The sequence below is a fragment of the Rhinopithecus roxellana genome, chromosome 20 (assembly GCF_007565055.1).
Source record: "Rhinopithecus roxellana isolate Shanxi Qingling chromosome 20, ASM756505v1, whole genome shotgun sequence".
Classification (NCBI taxonomy): Eukaryota; Metazoa; Chordata; class Mammalia; order Primates; family Cercopithecidae; genus Rhinopithecus; species Rhinopithecus roxellana.
Window position 1 is genome coordinate 56891961 of NC_044568.1, and position 19311 is coordinate 56911271.

Sequence of the window (19311 nt, forward strand, 5' to 3'; positions counted from 1 at the left end):
TCCAAAATGACCTAGCCAAAGTGCCTTTTGCCACATGCAGTAACATATTCACAGGTTTCAGGGATGTGAATGTGGGCATCTTGAGGGGGCTGTTATCTGCCTAATCACACATCATACAAGGCAGACAGAGGTCTGCAGAGCTTTAGAACCCCCCAGTGAGGCCAGGTGTGGTGATTTACGCCTGTAATCCCTGCCCTTTGGGAGGCTGAGGCAGGCGGATCACTTGAGGTCAGAAGTTCAAGACCAGCCTGGGCAACATGGCAAAATCCTGTCTCTACTAAAAACACAAAAAATTAGCTGGGCTTGGTGGTGTGCACCTGTAATCTCAACTACTTAGGAGGCTGAGGTCCGAGAATCGCTTGAACCCAGGAGGTGGAGGTTGCAGTGAGTCAAGATCATGCCACTGTACTCCAGCCTGGGTGACACAGCGAGACTCTGACTCAAAAAAGAAAAAAAAAAAAAAAAAAAAAGAAGAAGAAGAAAAGAAAAGAAAAAGAACCCCCTAATAAGCCTGGTCACTCCTGACCTTGCATCTTCCTGACACTACTTCATGGAGCCATGGAATTACATTTCCTCTTCCTGCCTTTCTCCCCCATGCCAAGGTCAGGGAGCATGTGCTGGGGTCGCTGTCTGCAGTCACGGCCAGCTTGGAGGACGTGCAGACGGTGCAGGAGCTGGCCGAGGTGCTGAGAGAGGTGACCTGCCGGAGTAGGGAACTCACACCCTCGGCCCAGGTGAGTAGCTTCCATCTACCGAGGCTACCGTGGGACACGCTCCTGCATGGCAGGTGGGTGATCAGCATAGGTTGAAGGGGTCCCTTGGTCACAGGGCTCTCCTGGGGCTGCCAAGACCTCTGCCATCTTCTTTCCAGGGGTCCTGCATGGTTGATTCATGGGAAGGTGCCCCTCCTGCAGCCCATGTATCTCATGCTGGGTGAGAGGGCCTGTTTGCCCAGACTCTCACTCCCCCATCTGATGGTGAGCAACTTGAGGGAGTAACTGAATCTCATTAATATTTGGGTGGCCAAGTGTGAGTCCAGACACTGCTACTGACTGCTCATGTTCTCAACTTCAGTGCATGCCAGCCTGACATCTGGCTGCCAGCTCCTGGCCTTCCTTACCCTTCTGGGGGTCTTCTCTGACCCTCAGAGCCTAGTCTACCTGCCCATATGGCTGCAAATTCATGCAGTGTTCAGCGACTAATGGAGCTGGTATATAAATACCCCACCTCCCTCACCCCTCTTGATGGATAATCCCAAGCAGGAGCGAATCCCAGGTAATGGGCTTGATCACACTCCTGTGCTGGCTTCCACCCTTCCCTGTCTCACACCCCCTACTCCCCACAAGTGTTTCTTGGGATTATCTCCAAATAAATGACTTGCTCTCAAATCCTTGCTCCTGGATCTGCTTCTTGGAGAACTCAAATTAAAACACCATGTTCCCAGGGTTCTGACAGCCAAGGGTTAAAAAGGAAGCCATAGGCCAGGTGTGGTGGCTGATGCCTGTAATCCCAGCGTTTTGGGAGGCAGAGGCAGGAGGATCGCTTGAGGCCAGGAGTTTGAGACCAGCCTGGGCAACATAGTGAGACCTCATCCCTTCAAAAACAAAACAAAGGCCAGGCACGGTGGCTCATGCCTGTAATCCCAGCACTTTGGGAGGCTGAGGCAGGTGGATTGCCTGAGGTCAGGAGTTTGAGACCAGCCTGGCCAACATGGTGAAACCCCATTTCTATTAAAAATACAAAAATTAGCTGGGCATGGTGGTGTGCGCCTATAGTCCCAGCTACTCGGGAGGCTGAGGCAGGAGAATCGCTTCAACCTGGGAGGTGGAGGTTGCAGTGAGCTGAGATCGTGCCACTGCACTCCAGCCTGGGTGATAGAGACTCAGTCTCAAAAAGCAAACCAACAAACAAAAACAAAGCAAAACAAAATTGGTTGGACATCATGGTACACACGTGTATTCCTAGCTACTCGGGAGGTTGAGGTGGGAGGATCCATTGAGCCCAGAAGGTCAAGGCTGCAGTGAGCCGTGATTGTGCCACTGCACTCCAGCATGGGTGACAAAGCAAAACTCTATGAAAAAAATAACAATAAAAAGAAGCCCTAAAAACAGGGAGAGTGGGCCAGCACAGTGGCTCATGCCTGTAATCCCAGCACTTTGGGAGCCTGAGGCAGTAGGATCACTTGATCCCTAGAGTTCAAGCCCAGTCTGTGCAACATAGGGAAACTACATCTCTACCAAACAAACAAACAAACAAACAAAAAATCCCTAAATACTGGCATATACCTGTAGTCCCAGCTACTCAGGAGGCTGAGGCATAAGGATCACTTGAGCCCAGGAGTTCGAGGTTACAGTGAGCCATGCTTGTGCTACTGCACTCCAGCCTGGGCAACAGAGTAAGATTCTGTCTCAAAAACAAACAAACAAACAAACAACAGAAGAGGAGAGAACTGTCCTGGCTTTGATCCACCCACTCTGGTGGGAGGTTGTGCCCCTAAAATCTTCCAGCCTGAAGCTAACAAGGCTGGTCTTGATTCTGGGGCTTATTCATGATATGACACTTTCCATTTACACATCCATTTGCTAATCCATCTACTTACATGCATATACACTGTATACACATGTACTTGTACACATCCTCCACTCTATCCTTCTATCCATTCATGCATGCATTAATTTCATCATTCATTTAACAAATGCTTCCTGAATGTCAAGTATGTGCCAGGTAGTGTGCAACTCGTTGAGAATTCAGCAGCAAATCATGTAGACATGGCATCTGCCATTATGGTCCTTTCAGACTACTGAGACAGCCGAACATTAGACAAATAATTTCACAAATACATATAAAACTACAAAATTTGAATATGTACTGCATCCATCCACCCACCCACCCACACAACCATCCACCTATTCATTCATCTGCCATCCACCCATCTATTCATCCATCATTCATCCATCCTCCATCCATTTATCTTCCACCCATTCATCCATCCACCTATCATCCATCCATCTATCCACCCACCCACTTATCCATCCTCCATTCTCCATCCATCCATCCACCCACCATTCATCCATCCACCCACCATCCACCCATCCATCCATCCATCTACCATCCATGCACCCACCCATCCATCCGTCCATTCATCACCCATTCACCCTCCATCCACCAATTCATTCATCCTCCATCCATCCATTTTCCACCCATCCACCTATCATCCATACATCCATTTATCCAACTGCCTATCCATCCTTCATTTATCTATCCATCCATCCCCTAGTCATGGAATGTTCCTGAAGACTTACTATGTGCTGGGCACTGTGCAGGGCACTCTGGGAAGGATTCAGAGGCAGACCAGGCTACTCTCTTGAAGGATCTTAGAGGACTGTAAGGTGGGAGGACCTGGTCTCAAACCAGAGATACAGGGAGCTTGTGTGCCAGGTCTAGCCCAGGTCTTTCCTGGCTTGTTCCCCTCCTTGCTTCCCTTGTCCCTTGAATGACACAGGAATGGTCTATCTTGAGCGGGGGCTCATACTGCTTTTCCTTATTTGGGTGAACCCAGTGGGAGGCCAGCTGGGCTCTACAGCATGCCAGTGAGGCCCTGTTGACAGTGAGTGCCAAGGCCCGCCCCGAGGACCAGAGGCGCCAGGCAGCCACCAGGGACCTGTTTCAGGCTGTGGGCAGTGTGCTGGAAGCTTCCCTGAGCAACAGACCAGAAGAACTTGTGGAGGCCAGCGGCAGCCAGGTGGGTGTCCAGGCCAGATGCAGACCTCATACACACTGAATACTTAGCTCACATCAGCTTTTCTAGGTGGAGCTTTTCCCCCCATCTGGCAGATGAGGAAACTGAGGCACAGAGGTTAAGGTGTTGCCCTGAGAGCTGTAAGAAAATTTCCAGAGAGCAGGGCTTCCGGGAGGCAGTGTGGAGTGGTGGGCAAATCACAGGCTCTGGAATGAGACAGCCTGAGTTTGAGTCCTGCCTCTGTCACTTAGGAGGCTCGTGACCTGAGCAAGATACAGAGTTTACTTAAGCCTCTTTTCCTCATGTGTAAAGCAAGGCACTCTGCTTCACCCCAAATAAGCTGCCAAATGGAGAGATCATATGGACCCCCTAGCAGGTCTGGGTAAACCCCTGGCTCATTTTACCAAGAACGCAGAAGAGAGGCAGCTGCCCAGAGTAAGAATAGGTTGTAGGCCAGGCGCGGTGGCTCAAGCCTGTAATCCCAGCACTTTGGGAGGCCGAGACGGGCGGATCACAAGGTCAGGAGATCGAGAATAGGTTGTAGCACTGTCTCACGTGGCCCCAGCATCCTGGTGGGGACGTAGCCTCCTAGATGGCATAATGACAGAGCCACAAAACCCATTTCTTGCTGTTGCACAGTTCTTTGTCACATGGGGCCATCACCTCTATTCAGGAAGAAGTGAAAGACACACAACACACAAAGATGCTTGGATGCACACACACACATACTCAGACACACTCAATCTCCACAAACACACTCACACACAAAAACACGGGGCACGCTCACACTCACGTGCAAGCTCACACACACACTGAGAGGCCTCACACTCTTACACGGCCTCAAGCACGCACTTTTGCACACAGTTAGGTGCACATTTACACACACACATCTTCACACGGGCCATGCAGTCACATGCACTCACATACTCACAGACTGTCACATATGGTTGCACACTCCATAATCATGCAATCACCTATGCACACTCAAACACTGTACGCACATACATGCTCAGGACCACGCTCACATTCACGCACACATACACATGCTCAAACACTGCCATTCACATGCAGTGACATCACCTTCACACGTGTGTGTTCACATGCATGCACACATGCACACACACACACACACACACACACATGATTTGTGCCCCAACAGGAATTCTGTGCAAACATCCAGCCCTTTCCTGTGTCCCCGCACCAGCCGTGGTGTCAGGATGCATCTCATTTGGGAGTTGGGATGGGTGGGGAGCAGATTTGAAGCCCAGGAGACCTGGTGAAATGGCCTCGCTCTCAGCTGTCCATTTCCCCTGGAACAAGCCATAGGGTGCTGGCAGATGTCAGCAGCCCAGACAGCCACATTGCCTGATGGCTCAGCACACAGGCCCTGTAGCCATATGCTTTGCCGTGAGTCCCGGCTCTTCCCCTTATCAGTGTGTGACCTCCCACAGTCTCCTGTCCTCTCTGTGCCTCCATCCTCCTTCTGTCCAATGGAGCTAGTGAAGCCCCCGCCACACCAAGTTACTGTGAGGATGGAATGGGCTCACAGAAGCCCGTCTAGAAACTTTATGAGTGCTGCTTTTGGGCCACCTCCGAGGCAGTCTTTCTCCCTCTTCTCTGTCCTCTCCCAATCCCTCCTGAAGGTCCCACATTGGCCTGGTGACAGTAACCAAAGATGGCGATATAGCATAGCCATCTCATAGCATAGCAATATCCATAACCATAGTCCATAGCAATATCCTCCTGCCTTCTTTTCCAGAGTGCCATAGTGCTGCGGCTGCTTGGAGTCGTGGAGCATGTGCAGACCGTCCTTCTGCTGGGAAAACTGCCGTGGGGCCTTCCAGCCGTGCTGGCCACCCCCTCCATCTCTGTGTACACAAACAGGTACAAACCAGCTACACCATGGGTCCCCAAGAAAGCTCATCCCCTAACCTGGCTCATTCCACACCCGCACTCCAAAACCTTGTGCTAGGCAGAGCTCAGGAGACCAGACTTGGAGCTGGAGAAGTGATGGGACCTAGAGCTGGGAAGGGCTTTCCACCAAGAGAAGGTCCCCTTGTCACCATGTTGAGTGTTTGCACAGCACAGGAAGGGAGGCATGGAGTTGCCTCCATGCCTGGGGCCAAGCCCAGTGTTAGATCCACCTGAAGGAGTCCTGAGAGATGCTCACATGGCAGCTGTGCAGGCAAGGGGACTGAAGGAATAGGACCAGCCTTCCGTTAACCCTGCCCTGCCTGTGTCTGGCCAGCCGCTGCTCCTTGGGCCTGTAGGAATTCAAGATCCACTTACCTTGGGCTCGTACACACACACACACACACACACACACACACACACACACACACACACAGGGCTCATCGAGCACTGACGCCATACCTGGGATGCTCCACACCATCCATTCCTCCACCTGACAAGCAGGAGCTGGACAATGCTGCTGGCAACACTGGGACCCCATGCCCCAAGCCTTGGTTCTTCCTGCCAGGGTTTCCCTCTTAGATCTCAGACAGTTTCCCAAAGCAGTATCCTGATTAGAGGAACGATCTGAAATGGGGTCCCCAACATGATCAGAAAGGGGCAAAGTCAAAGACCAGAAAAGATGGGGCTGGGTCAAGACATGGCATCAGAGGTCAAGGTAGGAAGGGAAGATAACCCTGCAGAAAAATCTGCGTCCAAGCTCGTTTATTCATTCAATGAAAATATTGATGGACTACCTGTTATATGCAAGGCGCTGCTGTAGACATCGGAGGTATAGCAGTAAACAAGGCTGGCAAAGCCCCACCCTCATGGAACCTCCAGTCTAGCTGCCTCTTGTGCTGCTTCTGCTGAAACAAACATGGTGAACCACCTATAGGGATCAAAACACACCCCCACTCTGATGGTGAAGCTGGGCTCCCAGTAGTGCAGAAGGTGTGGGGTCTTCCTCGACACTGACTTTCTCCTCCCTCCCCTGCCACCTCTGTTCTCACCTTGTGGCCAGAATACAACCCTGGAGTTGGCAAGGCTCCTCCCTGCACACGGATGCTGCAGACTCTGCAACCTTCATGCTGCCCACTGCCTCCTCACTCGGCTCTCTGGAGGATGGCCAGGAGCCTGTGGATATAAAGGTAATGACAGTAGTAGCATCCTTGGGGACAGCCTTTACAGTTTGCAGAGCACTTTCACGGGCATTTGCTCGTTTGTGTTGAGTATGATGGTGCCCGCTGTGCCAGTGAGCTTCAATCATTTTCGCAAAACCACAAGTAAGTGGCTCTGCCGGGCTTCAGACCCAGACCTCTGGGCTCCCAGATTCACCCTCTTTGCATTGTGCTGCAAAATTTCCCCAACAGCCTTGATTCAGGTAGTCACTGGAAATAAAGCTCTTCCAGCTTAGTGCCATAACTTGGAAATGGCCAACCCAGGCTCTTTTCCATCCTCAAATTAAAGTATATCTGACTGTGTACTCCCTGAGCCCTAATGAAAGCAAATGTCTTTCTCTTAAAGACTTACTGGCTCTTGGGGAAGAAAGACTGGGAAGGGGAGACTGAGGAGGGCGGATCACCTGAGGTCAGGAGTTCGAGACCAGCCTGGTCAACATGATGAAACCCCATCTCTACTAAAAATACAAAATTAGCCGGGTGTGGTGGTTCTCACCTGTAATCCCAGCTAGTCAGGAGGCTGAGGCAGGGGAATTGCTTGAACCCGGAAGGCGGAGGTTGCAGTGAGCAGAGATTGTGCCATTACACTCCAGCCGGGGTGACAGAGCGAGACTCTGTGTAAAAAAAAAAAAAAAAAAAAAAAAGACTTGGATGGTTTTACAGTCCAGTCATTGCTCAGCCAAAGCAAGTCTGATCTGGGTCCTCTAGGGCAGGCTCTCTGCGGCCTCAGCCCTGACACTGGAAACATGCCAGGGGAAGCAGCGGCAGCAGAAGGTAGGCCCCACCTGCCCCACATACCAGGGCTACTGCTCCTTGAGTCCGAGGACCTTGCCTTTCACCCTCCAGCTTCTCAGGTGCCTTGGCCAACACTCCTTGCTCTCGGTTTCAGATGATGAGTTTCCCAAAGAGCCCCTTTCCAGCTCGAAGCCACTTCGATGTCAGCGGGACTGTTGGTGGCCTCCGTGTGACCAGCCCTAGTGGTCAGCTCATACCTATGAAGAATCTGTCGGAGAATATTGAGGTAGAAATTTGGGATGTCGTCAGAAGTCAGGTGGGCCCAGGCTGGAGTTCAGTGGCATGATCTCAGCTCACTGCAACCTCTGCCTCCAGGGCATAAATGATCCTCCCATCTTAGCTTCCCAAGTAGCTGGGACAACAGGTGCAAGCCACCACACCCAGCTGATTTTTTTTTTTAAAGTTTTGGTAGCGACAAGTTCTCACTATATTGCCCAGGCTGGTCTTCAACTCTTGGGCTCAAGCAATCCTCCCTCCTTGGCTTCCCAAAGTGCCAGGATTACAGGCGTGAGCCACTGTGCCTGGCCACATTTCTGTCGTCTTCTTCCTTTTTTTTTTTTTTTTTTTTGAGACGGAGTTTTGCTCTCATTGCCCAGATTAGAGTGCAATGGCGAGATCTCAGCTCACTGCAACCTCCGCCTCCTGGGTTCAAGTGATTCTCCTGCCTCAGCCTCCCGAGTAGCTGGATTACAGGTACCCGCCACGATGCCAGGCTAATTTTTTGTATTTTTAGTAGGACGGGGCTTCACCATGTTGGTCAGGCTGGTCTTGAACTCCTGACCTCAGGTGATCCACCTGCCTCAGCCTCCCAGAGTGCTGGAATTACAGGCGTGAGCCACCATGCCTGGCCTCTGTCTTCTTTTTCAACTTGGTTGAAATTGAAAGTTGGCCAATTATTTTTTTAAAAAATGGTTAAAGAAGAGAATCATTCAAAATGATCCTTACCAGCTAGTCATGGTAGTTCACACCTGTAATCCCAGCACTTTGAGAGGTCAAGGTGGGAGAATCACGAGAGTCCAGGAGTTCAAGACCAGCCTCAGCAACAATGTGAGATACCATCTGTACAAAAAATACAAAAATTAGTCAGGTGTGGTGGCATGCACCTGTGGTCCCAGCTACTCAGGAGGATGAGGCAGAAGGATTGCTTATGCCCAGGAGGTTGAGGCTGCAGTGAACCAAGATTGGTTTAAAAAATAACAGCAACAGGCCGGGTGCGGTGGGTCACGCCTGTAATCCCAGCACTTTGGGAGGCTGAGGTGGGTGGATCACGAGGTCAGGAGAGCAAGACCGTCCTGACCAATGTGGTGAAATGCCGTCTCTACTAAAAAAAAATACAAAAATTAGCTGAGTGTGGTGGCATGTGCCTGTAATCCCAGCTACTCGGGAGGCTGAGGCAGGAGAATAGCTTGAACCCGGGAGGCAGAGATTGCAGTGAGCCAAGATCATGCCACTGCACTCCAGTCTGCCAGCCTGGCGACAGAACAAGACACCATCTCAAAAACAAACAAAACAACAAACAAAACAAAACAAAATAAAAAAAAAATAATAAAGGTCCTTACCCTAGCTTAATCATTGTACTTAAAACTATAAATGTATGTTCATTCACCAATCCTTGGATAACCAGAGTTTTCCTGGTTATATATACCTGTTGTTTGGAATTTTGGTTATCTTCATTCCAGAAACCACTCCCATTACATAGCCTCTAAAATGTCTAGTTAGGCTGGGCACGAGGGCTCACACCTGCAATGCCAACACTTTGGGAAGCCAAGGCGAGTGGATCACCTGAGATCAGGAGTTTGAGACCAGCCTGGCCAATAGTAAAACAGTTTGCAGAGCACTTTCACATGGATTAGCTCATTTCTGTTTAGTAAAACTCCGTCTCTACTAAAAATACAAAAAGCTGGGCGTGCTGGCGGGTGCCTGTAGTCCCAGCTACTCAGGAGGCTGAGGCTGGAGAATCGCTTGAACTTGGGAGGCAGAGGTTGCAGTGAGCCAAGACTGCACCACTGCACTCCAGCCTGGGCAACAGAGCAAGACTCCCATCTCAAAAAAATAAAAAAATAAAATAAAATAAAATGTCCAGTTAGATTTTCTTACAGTTAAACAAAAACATAAACATGCCGTGGTGCAATATAAGTTCATGTTTTTCAAAATTTTAATGATTTTATTCTAGTCTTCTACAATTTTCTCATCAATGCCTAATTCAATAACAATTTTTAATGATGTCCTGTGTTATCATCCCTGGAATCTGTGGATATGTCACCTTAAAGGCAAAAGGAAGGTCAGGTGTGGTAGCTCACACCTGTAATCCCAGGGCTTTGGGAGGCTGAAGTGGGAGGATCACTTGAGCCCAGGAGTTCAAGGTTATAGTGAGCTGTGGTCATGCCATTGCCCTCCAGCCTGGGCAACAGAGCCAGGCCCTGTCTAAAAACAAAAACAAAACAAAACTGCAAAAGGGATTTTGCAGATGTGCTTGAGTCTTGCCCATCCTCAGATGGGGAGATTATCCTGGGTTATCCGGTGGGTTCTGTGTCATCCCAAGGGTCCTTATAAAAGGGAGACAGAAAGGGAGGTGTCTCCAGGAGACAAAAAAGTGACTTGATGACAGAAGCAAGAGGCTGGAGGGATGCGAGGAAGGGGCTATGAGCTAAGGAATGCAGGTAGCCACCAGAAGCCGTAAAAGGCAGGGAAGCAGGTTCTCCTCTAGCCCTGGGAAACTGATTTTGCACTCCAGCCTTTAGAACTCTAAGATAACAACTGTGTATTGTCTTAAGCTTCCCACGGTGGTCATTTGTGATAGCAGCCATAGGAAACTAATACAATGAGCAAAGCCCGGCCTGGATTTTGGTTCCTGGGTGCTCAGGCCACACAGCTCTGCACAGCAGCCCTGATGCCCATGGGCTGGCATTGCCTTCCTGGCATCCCTTTAATAGGATTGTTTCTGAGCACAGATCCTGCTGCCCCGGCATTCACAAGGACACAGTCAGCCGACCGTGTTGAACCTGACCAGTCCTGAAGCTTTGTGGGTGAACGTGACTCCAGGGGAGGCAACCTTGGGGATCCAGCTGCACTGGAGACCGGACATTGCACTCACGCTCAGACTAGGCTACGGCTACCATCCCAACAAGAGCAGCTACGATGCCCAAACTTACCTTGTACCGACGGCGGCTTCAGGTAGGCCTGTGACCATTTCCTGAGCTGCTGTGTGGGGTATGATCAGCTTCACTTGGGAATCAGAAGCCATAGGAAGAAAAGCAAAGAAAAAAACCACCCCACACATTCAGTGGCTTATTTTTTGTTGCTGTTACTATTTGCCAACATTAGGTGAGCACTTACTATATGCCCCGAGGAAGTTTACAAGCTCATATGGAACTGACCTCATTGCAATCCTCATGACAACCCTTGGGAGGGGGAACTATCGAAATTTCCACTTTTCAGCAAGGTGTGGTGGCTCACGCCTATAATCCTAGCACTTTGGGAGGCTGAGCCGGACAGATCACTTGCGGTCAGGAGTTCAGGACCAGCCTGGCCAAAATGGCGAAACCCCGTATCTACTGCAAATACAAAAAGTAGCTGGGTGAGGTGGTGTACACCTGTAATCCCAGGTATTTGGGAGGCTGAGGCACAAGAATAGCTTGAACCTAGGAAGCAAAGTTTACAGTGAGCTGAGATCACACCACTGCACTCCAGCCTGGATGACAAAGCAAGACTCTGTCTGAAAACAAAACAAAACAAAACAAAACAAAACAAAACAAAACAAAACAAAACAAAACAAAAACCTCTACTTCCAGATAAAAACAAAGAGGTTAAGGAAAAGGAACTGGTCTGAGATCATACAGCCAATAAGGAGCAGAATCTGTGTTTGAGCCCTTGTCTGTCTGACTCAACCACGCTCCCTGACTGGGGAGTGCCCCTTCTTCTGTGCTCCTGGTCTCAGGAGGAGAGAGTGCTCCTAGGACATCAGGGGTGGGGGAAAACCAGCAGGGTCTGCTTTCCTGCCAAGTGGCCTTAGTCACCCTCTCCCATGATCTTAACACCCATCTCAAGGAGGCCTTCAGGCTGACCTGGAACCCCCTTTCCTACAGATGAGCTGCCCACGTGGATCCTGAGCCCACAGGACCTGCGTTTTGGAGAAGGGGTCTACTATTTGACTGTGGTCCCTGAGTCTGACCTGGAGCCAGTCCCCAGCAGGGATCTCACAGTTGGCATCACCACCTTCCTGTCTCACTGTGTGTTCTGGGATGAGGTCCAGGAGACTTGGGACGACTCAGGGTGCCAGGTAAGGAGAGAGAAGTGAAGGAAGTAAGGCAGCTTGGTGGGCTGTGCCCAGCTCATGTAGGGTCCTCTTTTGCTGCCTCTGGCGCAGCATCTTGTGCCTCTCCATGGGGCCTTTGCTGTTCCTGGTGCCTGGGATACCTGCCTCATCCCTGCTTCAGCCTAAGCATTGCTTCCTGGAGAAAACTGTTCTTAACTCCCTAAGTCTGATTTCCTATTGTGAACCCCAGAGCACACACATCCATAGCATCTAACCCCAGTGCTCTTCATCCATAGCACTTAACAGAGAGGTCATTTCACCTCTACGCATGAGATCATTTAAATGACGTCTGTCTCCCTCCGTCCACTGGGAGCTCCCAATACGACAGAAACAATGTGCTTTGTTCACCACTGAGAACAAATGGTCATTGACCCAGGCGGTACATGACTCAAGAATCCCTGCTGCCTCTAGGTTGTTAAGGGAGGCCAGGGTGTCATTTCCGAGGGAATGAACTCAGAGCTGAGCCCTCAGTTCTGTGCCAGGTGCAGGGCTCCATGCTTTGCTTGCATCGGCTCATCAAATCTGCACAATCATCTGCAAGATAGTTGTGACTCTCATTTTACAGGGGACAAAACAAAGGCTCGGGAAACTCAATTGACTAGTCCCAAATCTTACATCTAGGGCCAGGTGCAGTGGCTCAAGCCTGTAATCCCAGTACTTTGGGGGGCTGAGGCAGGCAGATCACCTGAGGTCAGGAGTTTAAGAGCAGCCTGGCCAACATGGTGAAACCCCATTTCTACTAAAGATACAGAAGTTAGCCGGGTGTGTTGGTGGGCACCTGTAGTCCCAGCTACTCAGGAGGCTGAGGCAGGAGAATCGCTTGAACCCAGGAGGCAGAGGTTGCAGTGAGCCTAGATAATGCCACTGCACTCCAGCCTGGGCGACAGAGCAAGACTCTGTCACAAACAAACAAACAAAACATCTTCTTTACCCACCAGATGCCCCTAGGGGGTGATTGCAAGCTCCCGGGGGATTGGGGGTGGCCATGTGGGTGTGAAGCACGGGCACAGATGGCAGCCCCTGCCCTGGTTCACTCCGGGCCTCTTCCTGCCTGGCCATGTTGTCTGGCACCACCTGCCCAAGTGTCATCACACCTTCCTGGTGCCAAGATGCCAGCTTAGGACGCAAACCTGTGTCCTTCTCTTTTTCTTCCTGTGGTTCCCGCAGGTTATTTTGCTTTTCAGCATAAGCTGACCAACTGTCCCAGCTTGCCCAGGACTGAAGGAGCTCCTGGGACTCAGGACTTTCCATTTGAAAAACAGGAAAGGCCCTGGCAAACTGGATGAGTTAGTCACACCAGTGTCCTCTCAGCACCTAGCCTGTTGCTGGACGTAGAATTAGCACCCCACAAGTATCTGTCCTGTGAGTGAGCATCAGGTAGACCACAGGGCTGAATGCCAAATTTGTGAACATGGTTGCCTATAGGGGACGAGGGACAAAGGGGATCTCACATTTACTTGCAATATGTATGTATTTTTTTGAGACAGGGTCTCACTCTGTCGCCCAGGCTGGAGTGCAGTGGTGTGATCTCAGCTCATTGCAGCCTTTGCCTCTGGGGTTCAAGCAATTCTTGTGCTTCAGCCTCCCAAGAAGCTCATATTGCAGATGTGAACCACACTGTGGTGCAAGCCTGCAATCCCAGCACTTTGGGAGGCGGAGGCAGGAAGATCACTTGAGATCAGGAGATTGAGACCATCCTGACCAACATGGCGAAACCCCATCTCTACTAAAAATACCAAAATTCACCAGGTGTGGTGGTGCATGCCTGCAATCTCAGCTTTTTGGGAGGCTGAGGCATGAGAATTGCTTGAAGCCAGGAGGCAGAGGTTGCAGCAGTGAGCCGAGATTCTGTCACTACACTCCAGCCTGGGCGACAGAGTGAGATACTGTCTCAGAAGAAGAAGAAAAAAAAGACAAAGCAGACTGGCAGCATATGCACAGTTGTCCACTGAGAATGACGGATACAAAAATATTATAAATAATATTATTTGCATATTTTAACTAAACAAAAAAGATTGGCCAGGCGGGGTGGCTCACTCCTGTAATCCCAGCACTTTAGGAGGCTGAGGCGGGCAGATCACGAGATCAGGAGATTGAGACCATCCTGGCTAACATGGTGAAACCCCATCTCTACTAAAAATACAACAAAAATTAGCTGGGTGTGGTGGTGCGTGCCTGTAATCCCAGCTACTTGGGAGGCTAAGGCAGGAGAATTGCTGGAACCCAGGAGGCAGAAATTGCAGTGAGCCAAGATCTCTCCACTACACTCCAGCCTGCCGACAGAGCGAGACTCTGTCTCAAAAAAAAAAAAAAAAAGATCAAAAGGGGCTTTTGAAGCTGGTCTCTCAGCGGTCTTCCCACTCCGTGCACCCTTCAAAGGGAATACCGTTCTCCCTTGAGCTCGAGCGAGCCGGGGTTGACCTTCCCAGGTGTCTCCACGGATGGCCCCTTTATGGGTTGCAGGTGGGGCCTTGGACCAGCTCCTATCAGACACACTGCCTCTGCAACCACCTCACCTTCTTCGGAAGCACGTTCCTGGTGATGCCCAATGCCATCGACATCCACCAGACTGCTGAGCTCTTTGCCACCTTCGAGGACAACCCTGTGGTCGTGACCACTGTGGGCTGCCTGTGCGTGGTCTACGTGCTGGTGGTGATGTGGGCGAGGAGGAAGGACGCTCAGGATCAGGCCAAGGTGAGGCTGAGAACCATTGGTGCCGTGTACACCATCCTGGGGAAAACTCTATTGTTTTCAAGTAATATTAGGCGTCACGGGAAGAGGGTATTTGTCTACTTAAGATTTTTTCCAGTCAGGCGTGGTGGCTTACACCTGTAATCCCAGCACTTTGGGAGGCCAAGGCAGGCGGATCACCTGCGGTCAGGAGTTCAAGACCAGCCTAGCCAACATGGCGAAACCCCATCTCTACTAAAAATACAAAAATTAGTCAGGTGTGGTAGTGGGCACCTGTAGTCCCAGCTACTCAGGAGGCTGAGGCAGGAGAATCGCTTGAAACCAGGAGGTGGAGGTTGCAGTGAGCCGAGATTATGCTACTGCACTCCAGTCTGGACAACAGAACAAGACTTCGTCTCAAAAAAAAAATTTTTTTTCCAATATATTCAGTATGCCTGACACATACATAGTAGGACTTCAGCCAATATTTATGGCTATCTGAAGAAGAGGTAATGAATGAATGCAAGGTTGCATTGTCACCGAGCTCTGAAAGTCTCTCCGTTCCTACCCCTTCCCGCGAAGCAACATCACTCAGAATTTCATGTGGGTTAAATTTAATAAGATAATATTTTCAGCATTGATACTGCTGTCTTTGATTCACCCAAGGGATTAAGCATTAATACTTGAAGAGCCTCTGCTGTAGGTTGGTTCCCGGGAAGCAGACTCCGAGGCAAAGTTGAGCATGCAGAGTGTGCAGGGTGTGTATTAAGGGGGCCTGGGACTTGCACCTGGGAAGGGAGGGAATGAGGCAGCATGGGCAGAGAAAGAAGCTGAGCTGTGATGCAGCCTAGTGACAGCGTGGCCCAGCTCCTGGGGAGCACCGGAGCTGTCCCAAGTCGAGTTGAGATGCCCAGGTCTTGACCACACCCAGACACTCTGCCAATTGGTCATTGGGTGCTGGCTGCCCCAAGGGGGCACAATCTCAACAGAGGTAGCTGTTGCATTTTTGACCCCATCAACTGAGGCAATGAGCCCTCCGTGGGAGGGGGATCTGGACAGCGAATCTTGGAGTTGACTATAGCCTCTGGCCAACTCTGGCTAATTTCTTTTTATTTTCTTTTTGCCAAATTCTTTTTTTTTTTTTTTTTGAGACGGAGTCTCGCTCTGTGCCCCGGGCTGGAGTGCAGTGGCATGATCTCGGCTCACTATAAGCTCCGCCTCCCGGGTTCACACCATTCTCCTGCTTCAGCCTCCGGAGTAGCTGAGACTACAGGCGCCTGCCACCACCCCCAGCTAATTTTCTTGTATTTTTAGTAGAGACGGGGTTTCACCATGTTAGCCAGAATGGTCTCGATCTCCTGACCTCGTGATCCGCCCGCCTCGGCCTCCCAAAGTGCTGGGATTACAGGCTTGAGCCACCGCGCCTGGCCTGCCAAATTCTTAAAAAAATTTTTTAATTCTTATGGGTACATGGTAGGCATATATATATGTATGAGGTGTATGGGACATTTTAATACAGGTATGCAGTGTGTCATAATCACATTGGGGCAATTGGGGTATCCATGTCCTCGAGCATTTATCCTTTGTGTTACAAACAACCCAATTATACTCTTTTAGTTATTTTTAAATGTACAATTATTATTGACTGCAGTCACCCTATTGTGCTATCAAATACTAGATCTTATTCATCTTATTCATCCTTTTTTTTTTTTTTCTGAGAGGGAGTCTTGCTCTGTCACCCAGGCTAGAGTGCAGTGGTGTGATCTCTGCTCACTGCAACTTCTGCCTCCTGGATTCAAGCAATTTCCTGCCTCAGCCTCCCGAGTAGCTGGGACTACAGGCACCAGCCACCACGTCCAGCTAATTTTTGTGATTTTAGTAGAGACAGGGTTTCACCACATTGGTCAGGCTGGTCTCTAACTCCTAACCTCAAGTGATCCACCTGCCTCGGCCTCCCAAAGTGCTGGGATTACAAGCATAAGCCACCGCACCTGGCCGTACATCTTATTCATTCTTTCTAATTTTTGTACCCATGAACCACCTCGTTTTCCCCCTGATTCCAGCCCCCGCTACCTTTCCCAGCCGCTGGTGACCATCATTCTACTCTCTATCTCCATGAGTTCATTTGTTGCTAAACTATCTTAACGTTTCATTTCTTTAAAATTCCCTCAGAAACACCACCTGGTTACAAATGTTATGAGAAATCATACATGTACAGAGTTTGTACGGTTCACCAGCTCAAACATTCAATGTTCTCAGCTTATCAAGTTCATTTCCAATTTAACTACATGGGGGTCATATCTCATAAAGAATGTACTTTGGGGCCAGACGTGGTGGCTCATGCCTGTAATCCCAGCACTTTGGGAGGCTTAGGCAGGCGGATCACTTGAGGTCAGAAGTTTTAGACCAGCCTGGCCAACATGGTGAAACCCGTCTCTAACTAACAATATAAAAATTAGCCAGGCATGGTGGCGCACGCCTGTAGTCCCAGCTACTCTGGAGGCTGAGGCAGGAGAATCACTTGAACCCGGGAGCCAGAGGTTGCAGAGACTAAGATCATGCCACTGTACTCCAGCCTGGGCAACAGAGCGAGATCCTGTCTCAAAACAAAACAGGAGGAAGAAAAGAATGTACTTCACGTTTTTATTTTCGCAGTGTTTTGCACTTGAAACCCTGCTTTTATGAAGAACAGTTCTCACCCAAGGGGATGAATAAATGGCACATATAATTTTGCTTTGCCCAACTCATGATTGTCATGAATCGTCAGCTCCTTCTTGGCTGGTGGGTGATGCAGGAACCCACTGAGCAAGGCCTTCCTAATGCTGCCCTTCTCTTCAGGTGAAGGTCACAGTGCTGGAAGACAATGATCCCTTTGCTCAGTACCACTACCTGGTGACAGTCTACACAGGACACCGACGAGGGGCAGCCACGTCCTCAAAGGTACCTGCCCATGCAAGATCCACTGATTGATCAGCACGTCCCACCCAGCCCTGCTATGCCACTGTGGAGTTGCCCACTCCTGGTCTCTGGATTTCAGGTGACTGTCACCCTGTATGGCCTGGATGGAGAGAGTGAACCCCACCACCTGTCTGATCCCGACACTCCAGTTTTTGAGCGAGGAGCAGTGGATGCCTTCCTTCTCTCCACCCTGTTCCCCCTGGGGGAACTGCGGAGCCTCCGGCTGTGGCATGACAACTCAGGGGACCGGCCATCCTGGTGAGTGGGGGGCAGACAAACCATGAGAACCTATGCAGTGCCAGGCCCAGGGCTGGGCACTGGACATTTGCCTCCTTCCTGATCTTCACAAGCCCCTGCAAGACACATAGAATGATCTCTGTTTCACAGACGAGGAAACCCAGGGTCAGAAAAGCCCACTGGTTCATGGTCCACACAACTGGATCAGTAGCTAGGAGAAGGACTGGAAGCTACAGCTAGCCCCACCTTCGGTGCTAGCCCCACCCTTGTCCCTTTTGCAGCATCAACCTGTGACTTGCCCAGGGTCACACAGCTGGCAAGTTTGGAGCAAGGTTCTCCCCATCCTGAGGCCAAAATGAGAGACCCAGATGAGTGGTGTCCAGTCTGACCACCCGTCGGTAGCTGGCGGCTTTAGAAAAACAATAACACTTGAATTCACCTACGGGACTAAGCATTAATATCTTAAGTGCGGCCGCTGTAGGTTGCTCCCGGGAAGCAGGCTCTGAGATGGAGTTGCACACGCAGGGTATTCATTACAGGGCCCTGGGACCAGCACCTGGGAAAGGAGGGAAGGAGGCAGAATGGCAGAAAAGTCGAGCTGTGATGCAGCCCAACAACAGTGCGGTCAGCCACTGGGCAGCTCTGGAGCTGTCCCATGTTGGGTTGAAACATCCAGGTCTTCATCTCTGTAGGCACTGCATCACTGGATGCCAGCTGCCCCAGAAGAGCCTGTGACCTTGACAGTGGTGGCTTTTGCATTCTTACAGGGCTGCTCTTCCTGAAATGAGAAAATGCATGGCAAGAGCATCTTAGCATAGCCCTCACTGTAGAGTAAATGCTCAGTGAAGAGTGGCTGTTGCTATCATTACGGTTTTTTTGTTTTGTTTTGTTTTGAGTCAGAGTCTCATTCTGTCACCCAGGCTGGTAGTACAGTGGCACAATCTCCACTCACCACAGCCTCTGCTTCCTGGGTTCAAGTGATTCTCCTGCCTTTGCCTCCCGAGTAGCTGGGATTACAGGCATGCACCACCATGCCCAGCTAATTTTTATTTTTATTTTTTTGTATTTTTAGTAGAGACGAGGTTTCCCCATGTTGGCCAGGCTGGTTTCGAACTCATGACCTCAAGTAATCCGCCCGCCTTGGCCTCCCAGAGTGCTGGGATTACAGACGTGAGTCACTACCCCCAGCCATCATTGCTGTTCTTGTTGGCTATATAGCAACAGGGAAAACTGCTGCTCGATCTGACATCACAGGATAGGCAAGATAATTTCAATTCTTCCCCATACCTCAAAGACCTAAATCAGGTTAGATGATACCCACAAAGTCCTCAGCCCAAGACAGATGGTGGTTCTTTGGTTAGAAATGCAAGAGAGGAGGCTGGGCACGGTGGCTCACGCCTGTAATCCCAGCACTTTGGGAGGCTGAGGTGAGTGGATCACCTGAGGTCAGGAGTTTGACACCAGCA

General features: G+C 50.2%; 1 protein-coding gene across 2 annotated transcripts in view; it reads left to right on the plus strand.

Annotated features, from left to right (window-relative positions):
- The window catches only part of PKD1L2 (polycystin 1 like 2), a 116272-nt gene that overhangs the window by 47116 nt on the left and 49845 nt on the right, over positions 1-19311 (plus strand). The window contains exons 17-26 of one of the 2 annotated variants that reach the window (XM_010375154.2): positions 603-734; positions 3560-3742; positions 5499-5623; positions 6714-6840; positions 7760-7891; positions 10617-10839; positions 11751-11944; positions 14444-14674; positions 17489-17590; positions 17688-17866. In XM_010375154.2, coding sequence (XP_010373456.2) covers positions 603-734; positions 3560-3742; positions 5499-5623; positions 6714-6840; positions 7760-7891; positions 10617-10839; positions 11751-11944; positions 14444-14674; positions 17489-17590; positions 17688-17866 — 1628 coding nt within the window. Of the gene's footprint in view, positions 1-602; positions 735-871; positions 1389-3559; positions 3743-5498; positions 5624-6713; positions 6841-7759; positions 7892-10616; positions 10840-11750; positions 11945-14443; positions 14675-17488; positions 17591-17687; positions 17867-19311 lie in introns of those variants that run through there. The other variant, XM_010375155.2, reaches the window with a different exon arrangement.